The sequence below is a fragment of the Phyllostomus hastatus genome, unplaced genomic scaffold (assembly GCF_019186645.2).
Source record: "Phyllostomus hastatus isolate PE091 unplaced genomic scaffold, TTU_PhHast_1.1 phas_scaffold_46, whole genome shotgun sequence".
NCBI lineage: Eukaryota > Metazoa > Chordata > Mammalia > Chiroptera > Phyllostomidae > Phyllostomus > Phyllostomus hastatus.
The window spans coordinates 39,146,580-39,163,160 of record NW_025334032.1 but is presented as its reverse complement, the minus strand read 5'-3'; the positions used below and the strand labels follow the sequence as shown (position 1 = coordinate 39,163,160).

Genomic DNA, 16,581 nt, shown 5'->3' with positions numbered 1-16,581 from the left:
ACATAGATGGAAGACAAGATTACTGCTCTGTGCAGAGGGGACAGTGTGGTGGGGGAGCGGGAGCTTGGGGAAGTCTCTCGTGAGGAGTCCTTCCTTTGGGGCAAGTGGGCAGGCAGACGGGTGTACGCCCACGAAGCAGCTCTCCGAGCAGCATATTCTGGGCTGGGGAAGACACAGAAGGAACATACATGATCCCAACCAGAAGCCTCTAGAATGCACCCAAATCCGCTGCTGTCTTCCCTTCTCAGGACGGGCCGTGTTGCCTGAAGGAACCAGCACCCACACGTGCGTTCGCCTGGCGCTCGTTGGCCCTGCTGTAGCAGACGGGAGGAGAGGTTGGACGGGAGGAGAGGCAGGGAGAGGGCCATCACCGAGGCTGTGGGCGACGACACGTGCACCTGTCTCGTTTTCCAGACGGTCCGATGCGGCGTGGGGCGGCCCTGGACGCCCGTAAAAAAGCGCAGCCCCCACCTCTCCAGAGTTAGAACTTGTTCTCGTCTCCGGTTCACTGGCTTCTCGAAAGCCCTGCTCTGGTTCGCGCAGGTTTTTCTCAGCAACAGCAGATGACTTTAAAAACGTAATGTTTGATCAAAGGAGCCATTTGACACACGGGAAGCACGGAAGACAACAGATACTGCCGTTGTCGGGTTCTAAAGCAAGTCTTGGGGTCGGGCAGATCGTGGCCACTTGAATGGATCCGCAGTATCAATAGCCCATCGAGGACGGGCGTGGGTAGCAGCGTGAGCCCTTCGATTTCCTCCCGACGGAGGAGCCGCTGCAGCCAGTCAGGGGAGGAGGGTTATCCCAGCGGTGCTTCCAACGAAGATTAAGTCGGTATCGGCGACTGTGGGGAGAGGCAGAGAGACCAGCTTTAAATCTAGGGCAGCTGTGGGGAGGGGAAGATAAACGTCTGAGACATTCTGAAGAATAAAGTGGGGAGTTGGGGACTCGGTGTCCGGGAGGAGGAGGGGGAAATTCCCCATCAGGACAAACAGTGTTTTCGGCTGAGTGAGGCTGAAGCGCTGATCTCCGGGGCATTGGTCCGTAAGCCCACTGCTTAGGAAACTTGAAAGGACATTTTAAAATACACCACAAAGGCTAAAACAGCAAGTCTAGGCAAAATAAAAAGAAATGCAATCACAATGAAAGACAACAAAAAGACGAGCATCGCATCAAATCAGAGCATCCGATGGGTGACGGAGCGGAGGGTGGCTAAGCGCCTGGGGGAGCTGGTCTTTTCCAGCCAGAGTCCCTCGGGAGGGGCTCCTGGGGCACAGAGAGAAAGAAAGAAAGACCGCGCTGTGTTTCCAGGCGGCAGCTGGGAGGCCCGGGCCGCAGGGCGAGGGGCACGGAGTTGGTGTTCTCTTCAGATTTCCCGGAGCCCGTCGCGTTGCCGAGGCACAGAGCTAGTGAGAGACAAGGGCGCTCACACGGAAGAGCTGGCCAGGGCTGGTCCACTGCCGAGGCCAGCACGGCTCCGCGGAGCCCCAGAGCGGCTCACACGCAGGGACTGTGCCAGGGGCGTCGGTTCGGTGCCGCGGCCTCTCTCCGACCCCGAGCCCCTGGTGTGGCAGAGGGCAGTTGGAGGTTGGCCGGTGCGTTGTGTTTCTGACTGTGTGCAGGTCAAGGAGAGGTCACCTGGCATTTCCGGAGGTACCGGGAAGCCCCCCTCCACCCCGTGTGCTCGCTCCCCGCCTTATCCAGAGAGCCCTGGAAACTCGGATGTCCTGGTCCACCTGGTTCCCGTGTCTCTGGACATAGGTGCTAACCTGTGAAAAAGTTTTCACCAATCCACACTGAAATGAAAAAAAAAGTGATGATGTGGGGAACTTTTTTACCTAAAGTTCTACTTATTTCTCGGAAAGAACTCACTCACCCAGAAATTCGGTCGTTTCTACCTTTGATCTGTTCGTGCGGCCTTTTTTATGATGGAGGTAACAGGTCATCATTGTAATGTGAAAACCCTGTGCTGGTCCCTGATTTTTTTTTTTTTTTTTTTGGCCTGGAGTGTAAAATCGGCGAGTCTGAGAAGCAGTCGGCGATCGACCTGTCACCTCGCCCCAGGGCCCCTCCGATGCCGCCGTCATCGGCCTGGCTGGGCCCTGGCTTTCTCCTGTACAGTGTCCCTCAGCGCCCACAGTCCCCAGGGACAAAGCCCACCCGGGGCCTCCCCGTGCTGTGTCAGGGACCCCGAGAGGACCCTCCACCTCAGCGGGGCTCGTCCACCCCCTTCCGCAGTCACTTCGGACCCTCACTTTGCGCTGCCCCAGCTGCAGTGCCGTCCATGCCCCCCCCGCCACCTGTCACAGTCCCTCGTCTACGCCAAGGCTCAGCTCGGGTCCCCAGGGGGGGGTGGCCCCTCCCTGGCTGCTCCCGCACCGCGGGCACCCAGAGGGCTCTCGCCACCCCACCGGTTTTCAGGTGAACGGCTCCTTCCCCGTCCGACTCCCGACACTCTTTGTGCCCACAGTCCCCTGGCCCTGTGACCCCATTCAGAAGCCGTCAGGTGACCGGCCAGGCGGGAGCTCTGAGGACCCTCCCGCCAGGGCAGCCAGGGCCACCAGCCTGGCCGCCCGGTGTGTGCACTTGAGCCCCGGCGGTGCCTTAACCCAGACCCAGCCGCTGCTCAGGGGGGCAAATGCAGACCCCGCAGGGCTGGACCGTGTCCCGGGGCCTCGAGGCTCCCAGCTCACCCCGGCTGTCATTGTCACGGCAGCACCTGCAAAGGTTACTCGTGTTTTTACTTCCCAAAGCACCCAAGGCTAATCCACAGGCAGCCGAGGGCTCAGCACCCTGTGCTCTACGCAGAGCGCCCGGCTCCCTGTGATGGGGGTGCTCGCCGCCCAGCAGGACAGAGGCGCCCGGTGAGCCCGTGAGCCCCGGGGAGAGAAGTGCCGTCCGCAGGGGAAAGGTGATGTTCGCTGTAGACTGAATGGGGCTGGAAAACACACACCTGCAAAAGCGTTGAGGGCAGGGAGACAGGTGAATGACGGCACTGACACGGGGCCAGCAGAGCACTGGCAGCATCGGCAGCATCCGCAGGAGCTCTCCACTGCGGCCCAAGCACAGATTCACACGAGGCTGCCAGGCCTGGCATCCGGCGTGTGAAGCGCCAGGTACGGCCCGGCCGTGAGACGCAGCCCGAGCCCGAGCAGGCCACTGGGCCCCTGTCACATCTTCATTTCCCACCTGGTACGGCGGGGACGGGCGGAGGCAGCGCTGAACTGCCTTTCACCAAGGGGCCTTCGAAAGGGTGTTCGTTTCTCCGCAACACGGTAACGTGTCTCCCATTGCACGACGAGACACAGAACGGGATGCGGGAAATATGCCGGGTTCGGATTGAATTGCCGGCGCTTCTATCAGGAATTCTGTATGAATGGACCCCATGCACGTTTGCTTCTTCGGGAGCAGTAATTTCCTCCTACAAGCAACCGCAGCAGTAAACAGCGCTGGGCTTCTCCCGTGGAAGCCCCGCCGTGGCTCGGGGCTGGTGGGGAGGAGCGAGTCCGCTGTGTTAGTCCAGCTCGACCTTTTGCGGCCCCAAACAATGAGGGCCCTTCGTGGCACCTCTTCTCTCTCTTCGTTTCTCCGTCGCGTGCTCTCTCTTCCGAGAGCCCGTTCCCGCCGCTGGCTGAGCGGCACAGCGCGTTGTCAGAGCCAGTCAGTCAGACCCGAGATCTGACCGGCACCGTCCCGCTGCCGAGTTAATGGGATCCGCTGGTCACGGGGCCCGAACAGACGTCCGTGGGTCTCCTCCCGCCTGCCCCCACCCCCAGCCCGTCTCCACCACGACATCGCCCTCGCTGAGTCTTCTCCTCCACTTCCATGACCCAGAACCTCCTTCTGACTGTTAGCCACACTGGAGACAGCTGATTTCTTCCTCTCTCGTGGCCCTCTGTCCTTGCAAAGCAAAACAGTATTGACGTACTTTTTGTCCCCCTGTATCCCCTTGCGGCCCCGTATGTATCCCTTTTATTAAGATAGTCTTCACTCTTTCCTTCCCTGGTGACTTCTGTCTCTCTCCGTGAAGACGCTCTCTCCACTAGCTCTGCGTCTGGGGTGCCGTTAGGTGGGGCTCGGCGCAGGTCTCGAGGCCGCGTGGGCCTGTCCCTAATGAAGCAGACTTCCCGTCCATCTGAAATCCGGTCATAAGTCTGCTGTGGTCCCAAGGAAGTTCCCAAGCGTTTCACCCGCAACTTGCATTCCTTTTTCTTTCTTGAAAACCACATTGTCATTTCTGAAATGTCCTCTGGTGCTACCACAAATGGGAAAGTCACTGAAAAATCAATTCTTGAATGAAGTGTTGTGTCTATAGTGCATAGTTACGATTGTGGGACAGCTTTTTAAAATTATATCTTAGCATTTTGCCCTGGCTGGTGTGGCTCAGTGGATTGAGTGCTGACCGGCAAACCAAAGGCTCACGGGTTCGATTCCCAATCCGGGCAGATGCCTGAGTTGCCGACCAGGTCCCCAGTTGGGGGTGCGTGAGAGGCGACCACACATTGATGGTTCTCTCCCTCTTTCTCCCTCCCTGCCCTTCTCTCTAAAAATAAAATCTTTTAAAAAGTAAATAAAATATATCTTAACATTTAAATATATCATATGCTAAAAAAAGTAAGTATAATAAAAAAGCAACTGATCATTAAGGGTCAGTAAATACTACATCTCATTTCAGGAAACATAGTAAATTACCATTCATAACACTACCCGTTCCTCCCACGTCACTGTGGACAAAATAGAGTATCACTCTCCCAACCAGCCTTTAAGTCCCAATTTACCCTCATAAAAGATGCCCATCACTGAGAAATACAGTCTTTAAAAGAGTTTATGTTATTAGTTTGTTAAGGACGTCTCGAGGTGCTAAAAGAGGACGTTTAAATGTGCAAGGACGTACATGCATGCACACACACTGCTTTGCACAGTCGTGTGCACGCTCGTGTGACACGGCCGTGAAGGGCAGAAGTGGGCGAAACTTTGACGTAACGGTGAGTTCAATCTCCTTCGAGGAGAATGTGGGCGAAAAGGAAGGAGTTTAGTATCAGCAAACATGTTCCCTTTGAAACAGCAAATTACACGTGCAGGAGGATTTCGGTCACACTTCAAAGAACAGTGCGCGGAGAAGCAGAGCCAGTCTGTTTACTCTTGCGACCGCCGGTGAGGTTTCTCTCTGTTAAACAGCCTTTGATGACTTCAAAGCATGTTTGAAGTCCTCAGTCTGCATAGCTCTTGCACAAAGACAAATATTCTTCCAATAGCGCGCGGCTAATGTTGCGGTGCATTGTGTTATGAGGAGAACCTACCGCTCCCTGTATAACACGGAGTCAATGCCTTTGTATTCAGCTACGACAGCGAAGGCCGCCTGACAAACGTCACCTTTCCAACGGGGGTGGTCACGAACCTTCACGGCGACATGGACAAGGCCATCACAGTGGACCTCGAGTCATCCAGCCGAGAGGAGGACGTCAGCATCACTTCCAATCTGTCCTCGATCGATTCCTTCTACACCATGGTTCAAGGTAAACCCCGAAAGCACAGTCTTAAACCGGTCGCTTTAACACAGCACGGGCACCCAGACAGAATGTGGCGCCCCCGTTTTCTAAGGTGAACTGGAGTGGGGCTGGTGAAAATAGAAACCTCTGGAGATACCTGTGGCAGAGTCTAATGTCCACAGGTAAAGTTTATTGAGTTATATACACATACTATAAAGTTATAGAATACATAAAACTATGTGTTAACCTTGAAATAGTAACTATTTTTATTCCCGCTTAGTGAAACTACTTAATTCCCACCCTTCACATACATCATCAGACCCTTTTTGATGATGTCACCCGCGCTGGTGTGGGAACCTGTGACGCGGTCGCAGGGGGGTTTGACCCCGACCCCAAACCCCATTTGTGTAACGTCTGGACTCTGCGCGTCTGCATTCTGTGGGCACACGTATCCAGTACCTCCGCGCCGGGGCCTCCTGCTGCGCTCCTGGCCTGAGGTCATCCCGGAAACGCTTGTTTCCGATGGCATTTGCAGCTGTGGGGTTGTAGCCCTAAAATTAATGGCCAAATCTGAGTTAAACTTGTTCGAATCATTGTTTTTTACAGTTTTGTCAGGGAATCTCCACAGTCATCTAAAGCTAGCAGTGCTGGAATCCAGTGATTCTCCAGGCAGCCCTCTGCTACACAAGCCTTGTAAACCGCAGCAGCATGGTTTTATAGGAAAGTGTTTTTTGTGCCAAATGCAGGATGGCTGGTTTTTTAGTCAGTGTCAGGAGGGCTATCACCTTATATTTTGAGTACAAAAGGTATAGCTGTTGACTCTCTTCAGAAGGTCTTTGATAGAAGATACAGGGAAGGGGGAGGGCCGAGGCTCCTAGAGACGGGGGGCGGCGGCGTGCAGGCCTCTGAGAGGGCACGTGCTTGGCTCTTTGCAGAACGTTTACTGCGTCGCCCCTAGAGGTTGGGCCTCCGTTTGTTTCGCCAGGCAGAGGAGAAAAAGAAATCTATGAAAGTGGAGAAGGGCTCTAAATTCCCCCAAAATTTCCCTTTAAAACAGGCAGCCAAACCCGTTACGGCATGAAATGCCAGAAATCGCAGTTGCTTTATTGTTTTCTAAGACGACGTCATTAGGCATTTTTTTTTATTTCCTCGTGGATGGGGTTCAGTCCGAGTCTCAGGAATCGGCGTCGCGTCTAACCGCGCGGCCCACGGCGGCGTGTTTAACCCGCGTCGGTGGTCGGTGTCCTCTGCCCCTCGCCCCGCAGACCAGCTGAGGAGCAGCTTCCAGATCGGCTACGACGGCTCCCTGCGCGTCATCTACGCCAGCGGCCTGGACTCGCACTACCAGACCGAGCCGCACGTGCTGGCCGGCACGGCCAACCCCACCGTCGCCAAGAGGAACATGACGCTCCCCGGGGAGAACGGCCAGAACCTGGTGGAGTGGAGATTCCGGAAAGAGCAGGCCCAAGGGAAGGTCAACGTCTTCGGTCGGAAGCTCCGGGTAAGTGTCAAGGGAGCAGGCGGCGGCCGCCGGCCAGTGCCTGCGTCGGTGTCGGGTAGAGGTCCGTCCCCGAGGGTGACCCGGGACGCGTCCCCTGCCCACCCTCACCTGTCCGAGGCCGCACCCAGTGCCGGGGGACTTCCACCCAACCGTCACGCCGTCCGGGCGTTCGTTAAAAGCCACTCGTTGAGAAAGGGGTTTTCTCAATGTATCGACAATTAAAAATAATTCTTCCCTGGGAAATTAGGAAATGGCTTGAGGCGCAATCTCAGATAGCCTGGATATCGGTGGATTCTGATTTTACTAATGTTATCTTTAAAATCTTGCACTTCTCCTTTACTCACTCAGGAGGATGGCTTCCTAACGTGGCGATGGAGGTAATTAAGGGTTGGCTTACATATTGAAAGTTTTGCAAACCGTAAAGGTGTGTACGGAGAGAGATGGGCTGGCCATTGAAAGGTGGGTTATTTCTTTGCTTGCTCCATGCTGTTCGAGCACGGTTTGGGCACCCAGGAGAGTGTCCGCATCAGGGCCCAACTGCTTCTCCTCACCGTCAATTTATGTTATTCTTGCGAGCAATGTGGCAGTATTTCCGATCACGCTGGCGGGCTTGATCTTCGTGACCTGCTCCCTGCGTTACCTTGTTGAGTGTTTGTTCCCCCCGTTCCACATGGAAGGGCCAAGTGGATCTCAGAAGCAAGCCGTGGTTTCTGACACCTGTTCCGTACTTAGTCTGAGACTACGTGGATTAAGGACTGAAACGCAGGTGACGAGAAAGCCGCCTTCAGACAGATCACTGTAAGCTCAGCCCGAGGCGTCCTCGCTCTGAGGAGGCAGACTTTAGTGTGTCAGCTGACTGCAGATAACCGCTCCTAAAATCACTTCCCTTGCCGCCAAACAACAGTACCGAAAGTCAAGGAGAGAAAACAAAATATGGAACATACCATTAATGTCTTTTTTTTTCCCCGCACCAAAAATGGTTAAATGGTTATGATAACCGTCCAACAGTATTTACCTTGACAAACCTTCAGGGTAAAAAAAAAAAAAACAGCTACTATTGACTGTCTCTGACCACGTCCGAGAAACAGGAATGGAGTAAACGAGAATCAGTAGGTCACATACGTACCGTATGCAGTTTACGGCTTATATTTGATTCCACCTCAACTGCAGGGCAGGTGGTTGGGGCCCTGAGTACGTGGTGGTCTGGAACCAATGCCAAGTGCTCCCACCCTGCCTGCACCCCAGGCTGTGCAAGCTGGGCCCCCGAGGCCCAGCCCCCCGGGGTCAGGGGCCTGGCAGGCAGGAGCTGGGGAAGCCGGAGCCGGGGGGCAGCGGGCGGGCCAGGTCGGTGAGCAGAGTGAGAAGAAACAGCAGTGGAGCACTGGAGGGAGGGCGGGACTGGGGTTGAAGGTAGAGAGACAGACAAGGAGGCAGGCTCAGCCTTGCTCCAGGTCACGGAGCTAGGGTCCCGGACTGTGGCCTCCGTCAGCTCCAGCCGCTGCCTTTTCTTCCACTGACCCCAGGGCTCAGCAGCTGCCTACATCTTCTCTGCACCCAGCACCTCCTGCTTCTTCCAGGAGCCCTGCCTCCTTGGGCCGTGGCAGCCTAGAAGCCAGTGCAAGGCTCTGTCTCACTCAGATGTCCCTGAAGCAGGCATGGTGTGCACGCGCACACACACACACACACACACACACGCATGCACACACACACCCAGAGTCTCAGTCACAGGACCAACCTCCTCAGAGGACACAAGGACACCGCTCACATAGGCGCTCCTCGTTCTGCACCCCAAAGACACAGCCCCAAACTGGACCTCAAAAACTACGGGTTCTAGACTGGCCTCCACTTTTTACTCGTAACAAAGCCTCTGGGAAAAGCAGGACATCGGGAACCCTCCTTTTCCTGGTCTGTATCATGATATCTATTTCATGCTCTAAATGAGGTGTTACCTAGATACTATCTAATGACATAGTCCTGGCAGGGAGGGCTGTATCGTGGGCACGCAAAATGCACCCTGCTCCGCCTGTGGTTCCCGCCGCTGTTTCAGAATCACGGGAGACGATGCGAAAGTGCTTTGAAAGCCAAAGGCCCGGTCGTGTGTTCCCAGCCCCGACCCGGAGCGTCTGCACCCCGTAGGCAGAGGCGGGGCATTTGGACCCACACACCCACACGGCAGGTGGCGGACGGACGGGAGGGAGCTGCTTCGGCCGCTGGTTGGAAAAGTGGCAGAAGAGGGAAAGTAGGAGGTGCTTTGCCCAGAAACTCACGACGGAATATGTTGCCCACTGTTCTTTGCGACAACCTAGGTCTTAGTATATTTTTTTTTATAACACTGCTTTTTTTAGACAAAAAGAAATGAGGAGGAGTCGAGGGAAGCAGGGAGGACTCAATCTGAAGTTGCTGGTTCTGTGTCTGATTCTAAATGAAGAAACTCCCTCAGTCTGGGGAGGAGGAGACCGGGAGGCACAGGCGTGGCGTTCGTCTCCCTCTAAGGAGCGGCGGCAACAAGGCATCTCCGAAGACACACGGTTTAGAGCGGCGTGGGCCACGCGGGCGGGGGAGCTCCAGCTGACGTGTGTGCGGATGCTCTCGCGGAGACAATGCCGGGATCACAGGGGAGGGTTTCCTCCTTTCAAGATAAGATTGGCTGTGCCAGCTCCAACGGCTAATTTCATTCCTCAGTGGATTCTGCGGGAGAAATTCTAAGGAGGAAGCGAGGACAGGAAAATCTGGTCTAAGGACCGGACCTGGAGTCTGTCTGCCACACGGGGGAGGAATGGGGACGGGGAACGGAGGAACACCGGAGGCCACCGCGGCCTCGGGAGCAGCTGAAGTGCCACCCATGGGACGCCTTCTCTCTTACCACCCACTGTGTTTCCTAGCAGGAAGTCCCGTCTTGTTTTAAGGTATTGTCCTCAGTTGAGCCATGTGCCTGACACAGGGCAGATACTTGGACACTTATTCGATGAATGGGAGACTGAGGAAAAGCCAAGCTTATAACATGAGTTATTTATTTCACTGTGTCTGGGTCTTCCTAAAGAAGGGGGTGGGGTCTGTGTGGAGCACATCCTTGCAAACGCTGGACCACTGTAAACCAACCTAGCACTAGCCAGGAGACGGCACAGACATAATGGATATAACACCAGACCCAGAAGCCTCAAATGTTTAAAAAAGGCAGGGATTAGGAAAGGGAAAATGGTGTCGGACAGTAGAGACATGAAAGCATTTCCTGTGAAATAGTACAGTAAGGGGAGGGAGTGGATACGGTCGACAATGACAAGAAATGAAATCGGGACAGAGATTCGGGCAAGCGTAGCAGAAGGAAGATTAGACAGCTCCACAGCTTGCTTATTTGTAGCTAAATTTGTTTGCAAAAGACACGTGTGTGATAGTTGCTGCAGGTTGCTGCCTTAGAACATTTAGAAAACATTCCTAATTTTTGTAGGCGGTGGACTTTGGAACCAGCGTTTCATAGGTTAAAAAAAAAGGTGTGGCACTCTAAGAATAAAACTCATCTTCTAGACGTGCCCAGAATTTAGATGCTCCAAGAAAAACATTTAGTGAATTATTTTTTAAGAGAAGTCCTCCAAATTTGCAAGGCAAGAATGTGTTCAAAGGCATGCGTGCATAGGATAGCGCATTGAAACATTCTTATGCTGGCTGTGCCCGTGTGACACCCCGTTTCTCACTGTAACCGGAGCGGCACAACCCCGAGTGGGACCCTATGACGCAGTGAGCGCTTGCTGGCATGCACAGAGGCACAGGACAGTCTGCAGCCAGCTGGTGCTCCAACGGGGACACCGGGGGTCGAGGTGCCTTCACGAGCGTGCTGGGTCATGAGCCAGCCCCGCCTCCCTTCCCCCCACAACATCCAGGCACGTAAATGTGATCTGACTGGGCCTGGCGTCTTTACCCCTCAAGCCGCTGTTCTCACGTCCGTGTGCCTTCATGCTTCCAGCATTCCAGGGGGCAGACGACTGCCCCTCCCAGTATCAGAGGCACGTTGTGATTAACTACAGCCCTGCTGCACGTTAACTTTGAAAACGGGGTGTCTCCACGCTGCCTTAAAAGAAACGCTGTGCATCGCAAGGAATTCCTGGTGGTCTCTTACCCAGACCCAGCATTCGGAGTCATTTATACGTAGCTGGGGGTACAGCAATGATCTGATGGTGTGTGTGTGTTTTTCTTTTTTCAATCTTAGGTGAACTATTCCATTTAACTTGATATTGTATATTAAAAATATGTATTATAAGGCCACTGGGGCATGGAACAATGCTGGTGCCTCATGATTGTCCAGTAAAGACCAAGAAAGGTTGCCAAGGGCCTTGGTTTCATAAAGGTGTCAGTAAGCAGGACTGCGTCCTAGGAGGGAAATGTCCCTTGACTGCGGCCCTTCATTTACAACCCAGAGCAGGTAGTTCGGGCACGTTTGAGAAGGATGGGGGGGAAAATACTCTTTTAGTGTCTTTTGAAATTTTGCATATTGAATCACGGTGGCTGTTGTCTGGAAAAGTGAGGATGGTTAAAACCGGGGTTTTTGTTGGGAATGCGGAAAAAGCAGGGGCACGTTCTCATGCTTGCCTCCTTCTCCGGTGTGAGGAGACGGGAAAGGCGTCGCCTGCAGTGTTTGTCTGGGTGCGAGAAACATGAAACCTCCATCCAGACACTTGTCCTCAGCCGTGTTCAGAGTGGAGGCTCACACAGTGGCAGTGGCAAGGACACCACTGCTTTTCCCCGGGACACGCCGGTGCTCTGCAGCCACACTCACACACCAAAACACGCGTCCGAGACGCCGCAGGCGCGGGGCACGGGCAGTGGTGGGGGGAGGTGCCGACCTGTCCCTTTGCCCTCCTCGCAGTCGGGAGCCACCCCACCAGGTCTGCAGTCCAGATTTCCTTGGCCCACACCACAGGAAATATCGCAAAGATAAAGGAGGGCTAAGGAAGCCAACCAAGACTTGAGATGTAAGTTCAAGTGACTGCAAAGTAAAAGGAACAGATGGGCAAGGCTGTGGGCAGCAGAGCGTGGGGGGGCCCTTTGCAGCCTGGGACCACCTGAGGAAGGAAAAAAGGGGCAGAGCTACACATGCAGGGAGTTTCTTCCTCCTTTGCAATCACAACCGGAGAAACACAAGACCCCTGGGAAACCACTGAAGTCGTGCAAACCTCTGCTTAAGGCGTCAGAAACGTTTAAATCCGAGCCACGAAGCTGGGCTCTGCCATTTGGGTACTGAGTCCATTGGATGTGAAACCAAACCTTTCTACCAGCTTTCAAATGTATATGCGTAACATTAGCTAGTAGCTTCTTTCCAAGATACACAAAGGGCTCTGCAAACCGAAACTCACAGAAGTTCACAGAAGTCACATCAGACAGGGGGCAACCAGGATGCAGACACTCCCACGTGGGAACAGGGAAGGCCGGACGTGTTCAGCTAGCGCGGCCGGGTGGCCTCAAGGCCGCTGAAAGAGCCCCAACGCTCTGGTGTGACCCCTGCGTTGACAGACGGACGAAACAGACCCCGAGGGGCCGGAAGCCCAAAGCCATGCAGCTGGGCTCTGGGCCCGGTCAGGTCTGCAGGCCCCTGGGTGCCTGCCCCCAGCACGCACATGCCCACACCCCCCGGCCCCCCCCACACCAGTGCATGCCATTTCTGCCGTGCTGCGGTGGTTTTTGTCTCCTCCTCTCCCATCCGGTGGCTCCTAGATAATGGGACTGAAAGATTAAGACCTCCTAACTTCCATCCGGGGCTCTGCCTGTTTGTTGTCTGTGAATCTTCTCTCTGGGGGCCTCTTCTCCCCCAGATCGCTTTGCCTGTAAGGCGTGAGCGCTTTTTTTAGCTTTTATCTTTGCCTTTCCGTGGACTTCACAATACTCCCCCTGAGCAGCCAATGGGAAAAGTGTAAGCTGAAGGAATATTTTTTCGTGGGACTTGTTCAATGCTGACGATAGAATGCGCAAATCAGTTTCATCCCACATTTTACATAAATATACACGTTTATTATATGTGTACCTATACCTATATTTACAAATACACAGGGTAGGGCAGAAGTAGGTTTACAGTTTTTTGTGTGGAAAATAATACAATAATTAATAAGTAATAATACAAGAATAAGCTGTTTTGCATACTCACAACTGTAAACCAACTTTTGCCCACCCTGTGTGTGTGTGTGTGTGTGTGTGTGTGTAAGTAGGTGGTGAGTGTGTATAACTGATCAGCTGATGCTGTCTATTTTGATGGTTGTAGCCAGGACACAGCCATGTGAAATTAAGATTTTCCCATTTACTTTCTAACAATCCCAACAGTTAACAAGATGTTGTTATGTACAAGCCACCACGGCCACACAGGTGCCGTGGAAGACCAGAGAGGGGAGGTGCTGGCCCCCCTTTGAGGGGGTCCCCGGTCTGTGAGCAGCGCGGGGCCACTGCAACGCAGAACCTCACCAAGGCCGCCCGCCCGCCCGCCGCAGCAGCGCGTGCTGGCTCACGTGCGCCTTGGATCGCAGGCAGTAACAACGGAGCGTGGCCGAAGACCCTGGACGTGGCACAGAGCCACACAGACCCCGCCCCAGCCACGTGGCGCCATATCTGTGCATTAATCACACAAGTCGGACCGGGCAGGCGTGGGAGCAGAGGACCTCGCGTCCCCGCCAGTTAACCAGATGTTGCCCAAGAAAAAGGCATTCGGGAAAGTTGTGACATTGCAGCATTTGGCCAAAAGCAATGATCGTGTGTGCAGCCTCCTGCGATTGCAGCTCATTAATAATTCACAGTAATGGGGGTTCCAACTTACACTTAACTGCTCGACAAAAGGCTCCGGTCGCACTGACCACTGCTTTATGTAACGTGGCCGTGATTAACCTGCCGGGCGGTCGTTTCCCGGGGCTCGCGGGGGGAGGGGCTCGGAGCGGTTCACAGCGACGTCACGTCTCCCACCTTCCTGTCGGCCTCGCAAACTTCAAAGCAGACACGTTTGGGTCTTTTCCTTATCAGTTGCTCGAGTTTACAAAACGTAATTGAAAAGGTTTTGAACAAATGCCAGGCTGTCCTCCTGCTTAATGAAACCTTTTTAAAGGAGCAGTTAATCTACTGCCTTGCACTCGTACCCAAGAAGTTGCTAAATTAATTTGCTGACATCGAGAATCAATCACCATAAACGGTGTTTAAACAATAGCGGGGACGCCAAAGGGTAATAAGGCGCCGGCGCTGGACCGCCGTGATTTATCTCATCGCCGTGTCTGTGTCCCCGCAGGTTAACGGCAGGAACCTCCTGTCCGTGGACTTTGATCGGACGACGAAGACGGAGAAGATCTACGACGACCACCGTAAGTTTCTGCTGAGGATCGCCTACGACACGTCGGGGCACCCGACCCTCTGGCTGCCGAGCAGCAAGCTGATGGCCGTCAACGTCACCTACTCGTCCACGGGCCAGATCGCCAGCATCCAGCGGGGCACGACCAGCGAGAAAGTAGATTACGACGGGCAGGGGAGGGTCGTGTCGAGGGTCTTCGCTGACGGTAAAACGTGGAGCTACACGTACTTGGAAAAGGTATGTTGGCGCACGCACAGCGCAGAGAGAGACGGGCGATGCCTGGTATTTGTCAGCAGTCTCCGGGAGCGCTGCTGGGGGGGGGGGGGGGGGGGGGAGTGACATGTGACTGAGTTCCATTCATTATTCTAAGCATCGACGTGTGAGGCACATTCGTGCCGCCATGATGGATCTCTGCATTAGCGAAGTGCTTTCCCCTTAGTTCAGCTCTGCTGTCTGAGGCCCTTGTGAGTGATGTACTCGGTAAACAAACAAGCAATAACACTGTCCACCTGCCAAGCGTCGACACGGGCCGCATTCACAAATTAGGCCTGGGGCGTGTAAGTCGTTTGTAAATCATCTCTGCGCCGAGTCCTTCGTGGAAGAGAGAGCCTCACGTTCGCACGGGAAAGCCGTCCGGGTGGCGCTGTGGCCGCAGAGCTTCAGCGTGACCGTGCAGAGTGTGTGTGGGCCCTGTGCGTGCATTATCAACCAAAAGAGGCCACTTTTTTAGAAAGCCACGCTTCCAGACCTCTGTGGCATCTCTCCTTCATCCGCACAGAAAAGGCAAACGTCCTAGCTTGGGATTTTTTTCTCTCCCATCCTTAAGAACCGTGAACAATACCAAAGCAGACGTCAAGGTCCAGGAGTGCGAAATGTGTGGTCGTACGGTGCGTGGTTTGGGGCAGAGACTGGGAGGCAGACGGAGTGAAGGGAAAGGAAGGAGAGGGAAAGGGTCGTCTCCCCGTAATTCCTTTCCTAAAAAAATACAACCCACCTAAGAGCACATTCATGGGGTCCTTCATTGGCCTTTGAAACGCACGTGAGCCCTGGAAAACGATTTGGTTTTGAGTTCCGCCGCCTCTCACACCTCAGAGCGCTCACCACCACGACAGCAGCCTGCGTGACACTCTCAGCTCTGGACGCTCACTGCCTTCACGCTGGCTCGTTGCACACAGGGTAGCTTCTGCCGCCCAAACCCTCACTCCCGCATCACTGTGCTCAGCTCACGCAACCTGGGTCTCCGGCAGAGGTGGGCCCCGCCGCCCCGCAGCCCCGCAGCCTCGCAGCCTCAGCCCCGGCCCTGCGCTGGGGCCGTCCCGTCAATTGTGGTCTCCCTGAGAGCCAGTGTCAGCTCCGCAGTTCACGGTCAGATGCTGCTGTCTTCAGGCGGCCCCCCCAACTCCAGATGCCGCCGGCGAGGACCCCACTCGCCAGCCTCTCCTCTTGCAAACCCACTGATGTGCTCTCCTTGGAAGAGACTCAGCCCTGAGACGAGGGACCACGCCTGTGTCCCGACAGCTGCCGTCCAGGCTGAGCAGCCTGCTGCACAGCTGGTCACTTCACCAGTCCTTTGTTGAGAGACCACAGAGAGAGAGCCCCCTGCACACACACCTTCCTGGGAGCAAATCCTGACGCCGAGAAAGTAGTTCCCCTCCAGCCAGGAGGAGAGGCTGGGAGAGGACCAGTGTTTCCTTCCGGAACACCGCTCCCAGCTGGAACCCATGACAGGGAAGAGAACCAGGAACGAAAATGTCCAGACCCCCAAAATTGATAGTGGTGATCATCATGGGACTGGAAAATATCTAAGGGCAGCAAGAAGCATGTCACCTTCACACATCAGTGGGGGTCAGAAAAGCCAGCAGGTACATACTCATCCTGTCTCTGAAACCCCTAAAGTCCACACACACTACCTCCATGTCCTGGCCAGATGAGGCACACTAAGCCGAAACTTAATCATAGCAAAACAAGTAGTGTCTCACTATCCACCATCTGATGATGGGACTCTAAGTGATTGTGAAACTGCGTACTGATTCCCGAGAATCCAGCAACAGTCCCAGCCCCCTTGGGAGAACGGGAACTACGGGAACCAGGTGCGGGGCACCAGGCGTGCCACCTGCACACGGAAGAGCCCTAGATGCGCCCACAGGGGAGACGCTGCGGGGGCGGGTCCCGCGGGCTGCTGTGCGAGATGGTGCCCAGTGGGAGAGAAAGCACGAGCCTTGGGCAGTTCGACGTCACCGGCAAAGCAGAAGTCCTGGGAGGGCCACTGACCCAAGCATCCT

The 16,581-nt window shown here is 54.7% G+C and overlaps 1 protein-coding gene across 2 annotated transcripts in view; it reads left to right on the top strand.

Moving 5' to 3' along the window:
• The window catches only part of TENM3 (teneurin transmembrane protein 3), a 562,235-nt gene that overhangs the window by 534,558 nt on the left and 11,096 nt on the right, over positions 1-16,581 (top strand). For both annotated transcript variants that reach the window (XM_045821208.1, XM_045821209.1), the window contains 3 exons: positions 5,341-5,516; positions 6,755-6,990; positions 14,240-14,536. In XM_045821208.1, coding sequence (XP_045677164.1) covers positions 5,341-5,516; positions 6,755-6,990; positions 14,240-14,536 — 709 coding nt within the window. The remainder of the gene's footprint in view (positions 1-5,340; positions 5,517-6,754; positions 6,991-14,239; positions 14,537-16,581) is intronic.